At 37.9% G+C, this 14,485-nt stretch overlaps 1 protein-coding gene across 1 annotated transcript in view; it reads left to right on the top strand.

Moving 5' to 3' along the window:
* Positions 1-14,485, top strand: part of FANCI (FA complementation group I) — a 58,273-nt gene continuing 43,788 nt past the window's right edge. Inside the window, exons 1-10 of the mRNA XM_019726751.3 lie at positions 1-105; positions 1,734-1,836; positions 2,495-2,567; positions 6,613-6,743; positions 7,188-7,344; positions 7,426-7,483; positions 9,238-9,279; positions 9,621-9,744; positions 9,868-9,953; positions 11,529-11,655. Coding sequence (XP_019582310.3) covers positions 86-105; positions 1,734-1,836; positions 2,495-2,567; positions 6,613-6,743; positions 7,188-7,344; positions 7,426-7,483; positions 9,238-9,279; positions 9,621-9,744; positions 9,868-9,953; positions 11,529-11,655 — 921 coding nt within the window. The 5' untranslated portion in view covers positions 1-85. The remainder of the gene's footprint in view (positions 106-1,733; positions 1,837-2,494; positions 2,568-6,612; positions 6,744-7,187; positions 7,345-7,425; positions 7,484-9,237; positions 9,280-9,620; positions 9,745-9,867; positions 9,954-11,528; positions 11,656-14,485) is intronic.

The raw sequence follows: 14,485 nt of genomic DNA on the forward strand, positions 1-14,485 counted from the left end.
CGGAAGTGAGCCGTGGGGGCGGGACCTGTTGTTCGTGGCGACGGAAGTGCGATGGCGTACGAGTGAGCGGGCTTTTTGGAAGTTTATGGTGGCGGTGAGTCTGAGGTAACCATGCAGAGGGGCTTTGCGCGCGGCCCGGGCGGTGGGACTCAGCCCCGGAGATGAGGCGATGAGGGAGCGGGTCTGTGAGGACAGGAGGGCCCCGTCCCGCGGTGCAGTTCTGGTGTTTTCCGTGGCCTGGACGGTCGATGTGCGCCGCTGTGTCCCGCTGCGTCCCTACCCCGTCCCTACCCCCGGGGGCGTGCGACACTTCAGCCCTCCTTCAAGGTGCAGCTCCTACGTCCGTCCGAGAAATGTACCTTCCCCCTAATACAGGCTTTGTCACAACCACCACACGTCACCTCCTCACCTCACTTTCTCCTTCCTTTATTCTGCACATCGATGCCAGATTCAGTTCCCTCACACGCTGTCTCAATCTTGTCAGATTTCTTTCGCTCCAACATTTTTATTTTTTGTATTTATTAGTTTCAGGGGCACAAGACAAAGCAATACTTAGACGTTTATCATTTATGTCCCTCACACTGTGTGATCCCCCCTCCCCCCATCCACTACCCCTCTGACATCGCACAGAGCCATTGCATTTCCACTGCCTCTATTCCTAATGCTGTGCTCCGCTTCCTGTAACCATATACATACACATATATACATATATATATGTAAAATTATAGTTGGCATTCATTATTGTTCAGCGTCAGGTGTACAGTGCAGAGATCAGGCATCTACATCACCCCTGAGGTGGTCTCCCTAATGAGACATGTGTCCATCGGGTACCCTACAAAATCGTTACATTATTGATTACATTTCCCAAATTGACTTTCGTATCCCTGTGGCCATCTTGTGGTTACCGACTATTTTCGCTCCAACATTTTCGTTCTTCATTAGTTGTAGAATAAGATCTAAATTCCTTAACCTGGCATTTAAAATCTTGCGCAGTTTATTCCCAGCCTTCTAGCCTTCCTGCTCACTCCTCCCCTTCTTGAAGTCTTTCCTTTAGGCAATCTACTCGTTTTCTCCCGGTACGTTTTTTCAAGTTCTCATATGAGTGCCTTTGTTTCTGATACTCTCCTTCCCCATGGGGTATAATGAACATCAGCTGGTTATGCTGACCATCTAAATTTAGTCTCTAAGTTCCAATTCAAGATTTCCTCTGCTGGGAACGCTTCTTAACATTTGAACACACATTTATTTCTTTAGCCTTGTTTACTTCTCATTTGTTTTTGTACTATTTAATTGGCACTTTGTCTTGACAGTGCCATTTTTGAATTCATTTATTTATCAACTATTACTTTATTATATGCTCACCAGAATACAAATTCTTGTGTAGATATTTATAATAATTTATGTATTTGATATACTGTTAAATGACAGTTTTGTTCTATGCAGCGTTACGGGTCGATGCTAAAAAATATGATACACTGTGGGCAAAATTATGAATCCACTTGATTAGAAGACAAGTTTCCAATAAGGAAATTGCAGGGAATTCTCAAGGTTTACTTTGTTAGGATTAGGATCGCCTCCTCCCACTAGTTAGTAGTCCTTAGCCTGTTGAGTACTCACCGTGTATGTTGTCTATAATATGTATGAAGTACTCAGTTAACAGGTCGGGAAGGCAAAAGAAATCAAACTTTTTTCTTTCTGGAAGTTTCATCAGCTCTGACATTTTTGCCTTACAGTTTTATGATACATGCAACAATGGACCAGAAAATTCTATCTCTGTCAACAGAAAAAACAGCAGACAGATTGCAGGAATTTCTTCAAACCTTGAAAGAAGATGAGGTGAGTACTAGGAAGCATGTTCTGGTAAAAGCATATGTCAAACATGATGACACATTCAAAGGACATGTTAGAAAAATTATTCTACCACTTCATCTACCCCCCCACTTTCCTTAGAAGACAAGGGTTTATTTGATAACTCACAGATGTAAAGAAATGGTGAGGAGGGAGAGAAATAGGCAATTTAAGGGCATTCGTGTACGTTATACAACTATATAACATTTAAATATTTATGTAACTATGTATATAAGCCAATTAGTATACTTTGTGATTCTTAGAACAATCCTATTTGAAAGTAATATCCAGACTATAGTTACTAATTGAGACATTGGATTTGCCTAGGGAAAAGAACATGCCTAAAAATATTTGTTGAATGAATGTATATCCCTAAGAACACAGCTCAGTACCTAAGACAGCTCAATACCTAGTGCTCAAGTACTCAGTAAATGTTTGTAGTATGAATACATTTCAGTCTTGACAGCCTAGCATCATGTTAAGGTCTACTCTGGTCTATCTAAATAAGTATGTTATTTGTTATCCCTGGAGTCTGTGGGAAGGATATGAACCTCACAGGTGACTATTTTTCATGTTGGGAGTTTAGGTCATGGGGGTGAAGAAATTGTTGTCAGAGACTTGTAGCATTTTCTTTCTTTGATTGCAGCTGGCTACTCTCCTTCAGCATCAGGCAGTAAAAGGAAAAACTGCTGGAGCATTCCTGAGAGCCATCTTCAAAGGTGATAATTAATGCTACTTCTGTTTCCCTTGGTTCATTGGTAGATTTGTTTACTTGTGGTCCATATTGCTATTTTTCTTACTGTTTGAAGCCCCACTGAGACTTTTCTGTGTTTTGGAGATTTTACAGATTCAGCTAAAGCAGTAATCTCTTGTCTTGACTTAATTTTACTGAAGGAGCTTGAAGTGGCCACCTGAGATTGTATTGTTAGTCTTGGGGCCTGTAAAGGATGCATTTGATAAAAATCGGCTTTGGTTTACTTGTGCTTTCAAAATTGTGAAGAACAGCAATATTTAGTACTTAATCTGTGCTTAACAAGCGACTAGGAATCTCTGGCGTTTAATGAAATGGGAATCTTGGGTGACTTAAATAGAGATTCTTAATTCCCAGTGGGCATATTTGTTGTTATATCTTGAACAAGGGCCAGTTTTACCTTGTTCTAGATGCAGTGGTAGAATTAAATGTGATAGAATAACATTCTACACGGCAAAAATTAACAGTGGTTTTACTCTCTTAATGGTTTATTTAACTTGGTTTACTTTTCTTCCCCCCTCAAATAAATTGGGTCTCCACTGCAAGGGTTTGAAAACACATCTTCCTATTCGTAAAAAACTTTCAAAATTGATTGAATGAGCCTTTATGGAAACTTGCTGAATGACTATTTTGTAGAAATATCAGAGAAAAGGAAATAATGAAAGACTAGAAGCAGCTGCGTAATGTACTAGTAAGTGAAAGATAGAAGAGTAATTTCTTTCTTGGACAGACAAACCTGGGAAACATTATCATGGCTTTCCCCTCTGCAACTAACCTTAAGTTCATCTTATATAGAAATACAGATTTGGAAAGCATAGTTTAAAAGTAGCATGAGTTATCAAGTACTTGTGGAAACTACTTTTTAATCATTTTAAGTCTGTTAAATTGATGATGTAAGGGACCAATAGTTAACTAAAGATGACATTTTTAAAAATTGAGATATATTCTACATACTAAAAAATTCAGCCTTGTAAAGTGTACAATTTTTTATTTTTTTGTTTTGTTCATTTATTTTTTTCTTTAGATTCCACACCATAAGTGAGATCACATGGTATTTGTTTTTCTCAGTCTGACTTATTTCACTTAGCATAATACCATCTAGGTCCATCCATGTTGTTGCAACACAGTTGTTTTTTTAAATTGAGATATAATTGACATAAAATTCACCCACTTAAAATATGCAGTTCAGTGGCTTTCAGTATATTCAGAGTTGCACAACCATCACCACAATCAATTTTAGAATATTTTTCTTACCCCTAAAAGAAACTTTGTATCCCTTAGCTGTCACCTCCCCAAAGCCCTGGTCTACTCTAGCCCTAAGAAACCACTCGTCTACTTTCTGTCTCTGTTGATTTGCCTATTCTGGATATTTCACATACATGGAATCATACAAGTCGTGGTTCTTTGTGACAGGCTTTAACTACCGTAAGTTACCAAGGTTCATCCATGTTCTAGGCTATATCAGATTTTCATCTCTTTTTATTGCCAAATAATATGCCATTGTATGCTTACATCACACTTTTCCATTCATGAGTTGATGGACATTCAGGTGGTTTCCAGTTTTTGGCAATTAGGAATAATGCTGCTATGAAATTTGTGTACCAGTTTTTGTACATTTTTGTTTCTCTTTGGTAAATATCTCAGAGTGGAATTGCTGTGTCATATGGTATCTCCATTGTTTAATTGTTTGAGGAACAGTTTTCACATTGCTACCAGCACCAAATGAGGATGCTGATTTCTCTACATCCTCAGCAATGCCTGTTACTGTCTTTTTCATTCCAGCCCTCTTAGTGGTGGGAAGTGATCTTTCTTTGTGGCTTTGATTGGCATTTCCCTGGTGGGTAATGGTGTTGAGCGTCCTTTCGTGTGCTTGCTGGCCATCTTTGGAGAAATGTCTATTCAGATCCTTTGCCCTTTTAAAAATTGGTGGTGTTTGTTATTGAGTTGCAGTAATTCTTCATATATTGTAGATACAAGTCCCTATTAGATACATGATTTGCAAAATTTTTCCCCCTATTCCGGGTTGCCTTTTCACTTTTTTGATGGTATCCTTTGAAGCACAAAGTTTTTAATTTTGATGTCCAGTTTATTTTTCTGTAGCTTGTGCTTTTGGTGTCATATCTAAGAAACCATCACTTAATCCAAAGACATGAAGATTTATACCTATATATGTTTTTCTTTTCTTTTAAGGAGGGCGCAGCTCACAGTGGCCCATGTGGGGATCGAACCGGCAACCTTGGTGTTAGTAGCACCACACTCTAACCAACTGAGCTAACTGGCCACCACATATATTATCTTTTCAAAGTTTTGTAGCCTTGGCTTTTACATTTAGATCTTTGATCCATTTTGAGTCAATTTCTGTATATGGTGTGACGCCGGAATCCAACTTTCTCCTTCCCCATTTTCAGTAGCACCCTATTGAAAATTAGCTGCCCATAATGTGAGGGTTTATTTCTTAACAGTTCTATTCCTTTGATCTGTATGTTTCTCCATTTGTCAGTACCACACCATCTTGATTAGTTTTCAGATCAGGACATGTGAGTTCTTTGTTTTTCTTTTTCTGAATTATTTTGGATATTCTGGGTTCCTTGTGTTTTCATATGATTTTTTAAATTGTCTTGTCAATTTCTGCAACAACGGAAGGTAGGGTTTTGGTAGGGATTGTATTGAATCTATATGAATTTGAAAAGTATTGCTGTCTTAATATAAATCTTCCATTACATGAACATGGTGTGTCTTTCCATTTATTTAGGTCCCTTTTCATTTCTTTCAATGACATTTTGTAGTTTTCAGAGTATAAGTTTTACACTTTTTCTATTAAATTTATTCCTAAGTGTTCTTTTTGATGCTATCGTAAATGGAATTTTTTCACTGATTGGGCAAAGCATTCCTTAAATGCCTGGAACCAGTGAGTTTCCCAGCCTTTGCTGAGGGTCCCTATGCATATCAGTGGCACCCCTTCAGTGCTCAGGCAGGTAGTTTATAACTCTTCCTTAGCCTTTCTGCTTGTGCAGAGCCTCAAGGTCAGACAGAGGTGAGAGCTTGGCGGCTTTTTAGGTCTTGCCTGGCCATACACAGAGCACAGCATTAAGTATCTGCGTGGCTCTCTAGATTCCCAGAAATGTGTCGAACGTTTCAAAACTCCCTGTGCATATATCCTCCAGGATTTTCTTTTAAGTTTTTTGGTCATCTTGTTGCTTGCCCGACTGTCAAGGCAGCTAAAATATTAATCAGTTGCAACTGATTTAGACAAATGCTCTGGGTAAACAGCTATTTGCACGATCTAAGTTAGGTCAAGTAAAGACAAGCCGTGCTAGTGAAAATGTTGAGGGAGCAGCCAAACAGGTCAAATAATGACAGTTATCTGGGAATTGCTCCATCCGTACTCTACCCTCCCCAGAGGCTGCCAGGCAGTTGGCTTTCACGATGACTGTGGGTCTGTTGGTTTTTAAAGACGACTGGGCTGGTGGAGGGCAGGGAGATGGGATGAGGGGATGTTGAAGTGCCACAAAGTTCACTGTGCTCACTGAGATTCAGCTGTTTTTCTTAAACACTCCCTGGATTGTTGGAAGCTTTTGGTTAATTTCCAGAGTTCTGAACAAGTTGGCTTTCACTGTTTTCATCAGTGTTCTTTTCGCTTTTCTGATGAAAGGCTTTTCCCAGGTCTTTATGACTCCACCATTCTTGCTGACATCTCCCAGTGATGACATTTTAAAGTGTGTTAAAGACATTTAATTTGGGTTACGGGACCCAAAAAAGGGTCCAGTAATTTTTAAATTATTGTAAAAATTAATGGCATAGGTGGTAGAAGAAAAGATGACGTTTTCAGTCACTGCCTAAATTAAATACTTTTTTAAGACTAAATATTTCTGTTTGAAACACAATTCGTCATCACTAGTTTGATTATTCCGTTTCTTTGTTAAACTACAAAGCTGTATGTTTTCCTATTTATTTGCCCTTCAGCCTTATAAGACTTTTTCCTTTTTTGTTTCTGTACACCTCTTTAAAACAAGGTTCCCCTTGCTCTGAGAATGCTGGAGCTCTTAGGAGACTTAAGACATACATTTGCTGTATTCAATTGGTGGAATCAGGGGATTTGCAGAAAGAAGTAGCATCTGAGATCATAGGATTACTGATGCTGGAGGTGAGATGGAAAACAAAAACTTTGGGGTTTGGATAGATTTGGGGGGGGGCTGTAATTTGTTGAGGGAGGGAAAACTTAAGTGTGCCAAACCTAGCATAGGTCTACTTATGAATAAAAACTACTATTAAAAGATAAAATAGTTGATGTATGGGCCATAAACCACCTCGATGCTTATAGTACATTTCTGGTATCATGGACATGTATCTCTTTGAAGAGCTAGCATATCTGAAAACGTTAGTGAACTAGTGGAGGATTCTGACCTTTGAAACCCTTTACAATTATAAGTTTGTGCCAGAGCAGAATGATTCCCCGAATCCCTTCTAGGACAAGTTCTGGGTTTCATTGCCAATTCTGTTAATTCAGCAGAAGAGTCCTATTTTTTGGAGAGAGATGTCAAATATTTAGATTTCTGCTTAATGTTTTCTTTATCCCATGAACTTTTAGGCCCACAATTTTCCAGGACCATTATTGGTTGAATTAGCCAATGAGTTTGTTGGTGCAATCAAGGAGGGCAACCTAATGAACGGAAAATCTTTAGAGTTATTACCCATTGTTCTCTCTGCCATTGTTACCGAAAAGGAGAATCTGGTTTATGGAAAAGGTAATTTTCTTCCAGTTTTAGTGGCTTTTTCTCTGTTCACTTAATCAAATTTATTTCTCAATGTGTACTTTGCATTTCCAGATGAACTGAGTGGGGAAGAATGTAAGAAGCAGTTGATTAAAACCCTGTGTTCTGTCAGGTGAGTCTTTCTCATTAATGTGTAGAACTTTCTCAGGACTACAAGTGTCAAAAGAAAGAATTCCCATTTGTTTCAGGAATTCAAGTCACTGAAGTTTAGTTCGTTTTCTTGTTTATAATGTACCACTTGTATAAAACCATTTAGTTTGCGATGAATTTTTGAGAGAATATTTACTCTATCTTTTGTTCTAGATTATACATATACTTTCTATTTACTTATTTGTTTGACTGCCCATCTTAACATAGAAATTTAGTTCACTAGCATTATTTAGAGTCCCAGGGTTCTTAAGGCTGGGAAATCACCCTGTTGCTATATCTTTTATGTTTTTATGAGGGAGTGGAATATGTAAGTGATGTTTGTATCTTTAAACCAGAAATATGAGAATTACCTTAAGGAAAACATCCAACGTACAAGAAAATTCTCATACATCAACATGTTCAACACAGAAATTTGTGACTAACTTAAGCATACAATAATAGAAACGTAAGCTATATAAGTTAAGGTAGAGGCACTGCATGAAATTTATACCCATTAAAAATAAAATGTATAAAGATATATATTGAGGGGGCCGGCCTGGTGGCTCAGATAGTTAGAGCTCCATGGTCCTAACTCCGAAGTTTGCCAGTTCTATTCCCACTTGGGCCAGTGGGCTCTCAACCACAAGGTTGCCGGTTCAACTCCTCGAGTCCCGCAAGGGATGGTGGGCTGAGCCCTTGGCAACTAACAACGGCAATTGGACCTGGAGCTGACCTGTGCCCTCCGCAGCTAAGATTGAAAGGACAACAGCTTGACTGGAAAAAAGTCTTGGAAGTACACACTGTTCCCCAATAAAGTCCTGTTCAAAAAAAAAAAAGAAAAAGACATATTGAAGATGGTATAGTCAATAAAATATAAAAGAGAATACTAAGTTATATGATACTATGCTTACACTTGAGTATATTAAAAAGAACCAGAGGGGAATACTCAAGATTATCTAAACCAGAGATGACCGCTTTTATAATTCCTTATATAAAGTCTTTTACATAAATAATTTTAAGCATGTACCAGCACATGTATATTTATTTATTCATTTTTAATTACACAGAAGTTTACTCAATACACATTGTAAAATACCTTGCATTTTTCATTTAACTCATGTCAACATATACAACTCTGCATCAGTTTTTTAATAGTTCCACAGTATTCTGTTATTTGGCTAATTTCCAATTATTAGATTTTTTTTTTTTTCCCAATAAATATTTGGTTATTTGTTTTTTTGCTATTATAAAAACTGTTGAGTGAAACACACACACACACACACACACACACACACACACACACACACCCAACTGGGTGACTTCTTATAAGCATATACATGGGCTATATTTCTAATAGTAAGTTGGGTGGGTCTGGGGTTATGTGCATTTTTAAAGTTGATAAGTATTGCCAACTTGTCTTCCCAGAAGGGTTATATCAATGCACTCTCCTTAAAACAGTGTGTGAAAAGTGTTTCCCAAATTCTCACCAGCATTGAATATCATCATACTTTGATTTTGCCAGTCTGACAGGTTACAAGCATTTATTTCATTGTTGTAAATGTCACTTCTTTGATCTTGTTTCCCTGTGGTACCTAATCAACTTGAAATGGCCCTATTTTTTTCCTCCTTACTAATTTTATAAAATAATATATAAATAAGCTAAAAGGAGATAAACTTACATATTCTTTGTCATCTTCTTTTTTTTTTTTTTTTTTTTTGGTCATTTTCTTTAACCAGATGGGATCGGCAATACGTAGTTCAATTCACCTCCATGTTCAAGTAAGCCTCATCGTTCCCTTTTCTCCTTATATTCTGCTGGGTGAAATTACCTGCTAGAAATGGAAATGTAGCAAGTTCAAACACTCTATCCCTAGTGAGCATATTGGTACCTTTGTTTTCTGTTCCAGGATTTCCTCCCAACCCCCCTTTGTTGCTTTAATTGCTTAAAGTATAATGTTATGATTTTTGTTCTGAAATGACTTTGTTTAGGTAAGGTTATTGGCCCCCTTTAAGGTTCTCTGTCCAAGAAAATTCAAAAGGGGCAGTTACAGTATTCTAATATCTCCCAAATTAGGCTCCGGCGTAGTTTGGCTCTGGCCTTTAGAATCTTTCATCCACAGGGATGTCCCTCTGACTGCAGAAGAGGCAGAATTTGTGGTGGAAAAAGTGCTGAAGATGTTCTCCAAGTTGAATCTTCAAGAAGTACCGCCTTTGGTCTATCAGCTTCTGGTTCTCGCCTCAAAGGTGTGAATAAAAAAATTTTTGAAATTTGTTTAAATTCATACTTGAGAAGCTTTTAAGCTGAAAAGATCAACTTCCTGGTCTTGCCATGTATGGGAAGAACTTACCTATTTTGTGTTTTTTCAGGGAAACAGAAAGAGGGTTTTGGAAGGAATCATTGCTTTCTTCAACAAGCTGGATAAGCAGCATAATGAGGAACAGAGTGGTAATGAGTGAGTAATGTAGTACAGGAATGAAATCATGTTTACAAATTCTTCTCATTGTGTGTTTTAGTTACTTCATTGTTATCTAACCTTTTAGTCCCTACCTTCACCTCAGCACAGAACTTCCCTAATCCTGTCCTAGCTGCTAGTAGTCAGGTTAACAGAATAGCACAAACTCAACTCTTTGATTTTCACCTTTCCAGGAAAATAGCAATAATTGTCCTGTAAGTTGCAAGTTTAAAAGCTATTGTCTATTTTGTGCCAGGGACTATTTGGCCCGGGGTCTACCAGGATGAACCAGTCAGTCAGACAAGGTCTCTGCTTTCTTAGAGCTCAAGTTTTAGTGAGAAGAAAACAGAAAATAAATACAAAAAATATTAGAGTGGAAGGTGCTATGCAGATAATTCAAATGGATGATGTGATAGTGACAGCATAACTACTTTAGATTGAGTGGCCCGGGGAGGCCTCTCAGAGAGCGTGCTATTTTAACTGGAGCCTGAGGGATACGAGCCACAACATGTAGATCAGGGGAAAGAGCATTCTAAGTTTGTACAAAGGCAGGAGATAACATGGCATGTCTGAAAGTGAGGATTTTTTTTTTTTTTTTAGGATTTTTGTTTTTAAAGCAAATATTTGTAGAATGCTTATCTGTGCCGGGTGCTATTCTACACACTCTAAATCTCACAACAACCTTGTGTTGCCTCTATTTTATGGATGCAGAAACCAAGGCTCAGAGAAATGAAAGTTGCCCACGGTTATATGGCAGTAACGTGATCGAGCTGGGATTTGAGCCCAGGCAGTTTGGCTGCAGAGTTCACGCGGTTAATCTGGTTGCAGCCTGCTGCTTCTGCTGTAGAATAACTTTTAGTTACTTGGCTTGAGCAGTTGATTAGAAGGTGGTCTTATATACGTAGGAAAACTGAAGAAAAACAGGTTTAAGGGGGAACATTTTGACCATGTTAAGTGTGAGATGTATGTTAGCATCTCATACGGAGGTGTTGAGCAGGACTGGAGATAAAGATGGGAAGGGATTAAATCCATGGGACTGGATGGGGCCCCCTGGGGAAGGCCTGAAGAGAAGAGAAAGAAACCCAAGACTGAGCTTAGAGGTCATCCCACCATTTAAAAGGATGAGGAACCAAAATAAACAAACAAAAAAGAAGAGGCCAGTGACAATGCCCCAGAAGCTAAGAGAGGAAAGTGTGTCAAGAAAGAAGTGGTTAAATCTGCTGAGGTGTTAATATGGGACTTGATTATTTTATTTTGGCAACATACTCGTAGAGGTCATGTATAATAACCCTTGCAGTAATAAATAGTCAAATGGCTTGGCGGGGAGGGAAAGGAGAGAAGAGAAGCCTAACTGAATTGGATTTAACTGGAAAGGGGTAAAGATGTGGAAATAATGACTATAGACAATTCTTTCGGGAAGTTTTATTGTAAAAAGGAGCAGAGAGTGAGGCGGTAGAATCTGTACTCACCGCCTTCCTCCAGCGATCGTAGGAGTTCAGCTTGAAATGGTCTCCTTGTTCATCTGAGCGTCTGCACTGTTGTCTCTTGCTCATACCTTTCTGTTGACTCTTTTAGGCTCTTGGATCTTGTTACCATGCCATCAGGTGAACTTCGTCATGTGGAAGGCACAGTTATTCTACACATTGTGTTTGCTATCAAATTGGACTGTGAACTAGGCAGAGAACTCCTGAAACATGTGAAGGTAGCTTCAAACTCTTAAGGCGATCCAGGTTTTCCTTATGAAGCAGGGATGTTTGAACTTGAGCTTCTTTTATTATGCCAGTTAATGAAAGGAAACAAATAGAAGTATTGCAGAATGACCCTAGGTCTAGAGGATCTCTTTTTTTACTTTGAAAGTGGAAAATAGTATGTCACCACATTCTTAAGCAAGTTCCATTTTAAAGCCATACCTTAAATGTTCTAGTGTTTAAAAAGAAAAAGCAAAAACAAAAGAAACTGAAAATTTAATCTTAACTCCATTATATTATGGGAGCTTAAACCTTGATCTCTGTTTCCCCATTTACAAATTGGAGATACTGCCTGTTTCTAGTATATTTTGGCATTTTGTGAAGCTAAGTCATTCATCATTAAATTTGTGAAGTAGTAAGATAGAAATCAGAAGTGTTTTGAACTCTTTTTAAAAAAAGTAGTATACAGATAAAGGACCTATTTTCCTTCAACATTTTATTTTGAAAATTTTAACCCACGGAAAAGTTAAAGTACTATAGCAGGATGGACACCTGTAACCCTTCACCTAGATTTACCAATTAATAAATACTTTGCCATGTTTACCGTATCTCACTTTCTCTCTCATGCACATTATTTTTTTTCTGAACCATTTAAGAGAAGTCACGCTCTTCAATCCCTAAATACTTCTGCATGTGTCTCCCAAGAGTAAGGATTAATATCTTTGGAATATTTGGAAGCATCCAGCCCAGTTGTCTTGTGTCTCACATTTTTGGATTTGTCTGTTTCCTCGTGATTAGATTCAAGTTAAACATGTTTGGCAAGAATACTTCAGAAGTAATGTTGTATGCTTGCCCTTGTAGGGGTCAGCAAACTTTCTGTAAAGGGCCAGATACTCTGTTAGGCTTTTCAGGCCTTAGGGTCTCTGTCACGGCCACTCAGCTCTACCATTGTAGCAAGAAGGCAGCTGGAGACAACTCATAAATAAATAAAGGAGAGTGGCTGTGTGCCGATGAAACTATATGGACACTGAAATTTGAGTTTTATTTAATTTTCATGTATCACAAAAATATTATTTTTGCCTTGGTATTTTCCTCCCAAGCAATTTAAAAATGTAAAAACCAGTCTTAGCTTATGAGCTGTACAAAAAACAGGCGGTGGGCTGGATTTGGCCCGCAGGCTGTAGTTTGCCAGCCACCGTTCTATGCCATTGCATCAGAAGGCTCCTAGCGGCAGGCAGTCTCGCTACTGGTAATGCTAAGTCCGTTGGTTAAAACAGTGACCATCAGTGTTCTTTTTTGCAAAGATACGTGTTTCCCTTTGTATTAGAAATCCATGGGATCATAATTTGAGATCATGAGAAAGTTCCTTTTCTCAGCAGTCTTTTCTTTCACACATGGTTTTTGTCTTCCCATCTACTGATGATTCTTGGCCTAAATCAGTAATTATACTGGGAATTGCAAAATGGTAAAATTAAAATTCTTAATTCTATCATTCCTTCTACCTATTGGTTGGCTTTCTTCGGTGAAAAGAGCCTTCCTCCTTTTTTTTTTTTTTTAAAAAAATGTCATTAGGCACCCATGAACTTTTTCTAATTCAGTGTACTCCTTATGCATTACTCAAAGTGACCCATATTTGGCCAGTTGGATCCGTGAAGTATACTCACGTGTCTTGCTGACATGACCCCTTTAGTCTTTGAACATTTTTGTGGCATAAACTATCCAAGACTCACCTTGTACTTTCCTTGCTCCATCCTGATACCAGCCATTCCCTAAGGACCCCTGGGTCCCTTTTGTAGGAAAGGATATTTAAAGACCATGATGTGGGAGCTAGACTTTAAAGCTCCTGTATCTGTTTATTCTTTTTTTATGTTTATAGTAACTGTATTGGTCTTTTCAAGGAACTAGCTTTGTTCGTTTTTTGTTGTTTTTTTATCTCTACACTGTTTTAATTTTATTGGTAGCTTTTCTGTTTTATTCATGTTTGATTTTATATTTATTCCTTTAATTTCTTGGGTATCATTTCTTTTAGGCCTCAAAGACCTGTTTTTTAAACTTTATTAAGGTACAATGTATATAACATAAAATTCACCTATTTTAAGTGTATAATTCAGTGATTTTTCCTAAGTTTATCTACTTGTACAGCCATCACCATGATCCAATTGTAAAACAGTTTGATTACTCTGTAAGGTTCTCCTGCCTGTTCAGAGTTAATCCACATTGCCAGCCACAGGCAAGCACTGATCTTCCTGTCCTATAGATTTACCTTTCCCGGACATTTCATATAAATGAAGCCAGACAGTATATAATCTTTTATGTCTGGCTTTCATTTAGCATATTGTTTTCAAGATCTATCCATGTTGTAGCATGTATCAGTATTTCATTACTTTTTAATTGTTGCATAGTTTTCCGTTGTATAGATAGAACAACTTTAGCTATTCACCAGTTGATGGACATTTGAGTTGTTTCAACTTTTTGGCTATTTTGAATAATGCTGTTTTGAACATTCACATGCAATTCTTCATGTGGGCATACATTGTCATTTCTCTTGGGTAGATCCCTACAAGTGGGCTTTCTGGGTTGTGTGATAAATTTATGTTTACATTTTCAAAAAATTACCAAACTGTTTTCCGAAGTGGCTATATCATTTTATATTCCCACCAGCATTGTGTAGCGGTTCCTGTTTGCTACATCTTAGCCAACATTTGTTATTGTCTGTCTTTTTTATTATACCTATTCTAATGGGTGGGCAACGGTATCTCATTGAGGTTTTACTTTGCAAGTCCTTAATGACTGATGATAATTGAGCATCTTTTTATGTACTCGTTAGTTGTAGTATCTTCTTTG

This window comes from Rhinolophus sinicus, chromosome 13 (assembly GCF_057876585.1).
Source record: "Rhinolophus sinicus isolate RSI-liver-muscle chromosome 13, RSI-T2T, whole genome shotgun sequence".
Lineage (NCBI taxonomy): Eukaryota > Metazoa > Chordata > Mammalia > Chiroptera > Rhinolophidae > Rhinolophus > Rhinolophus sinicus.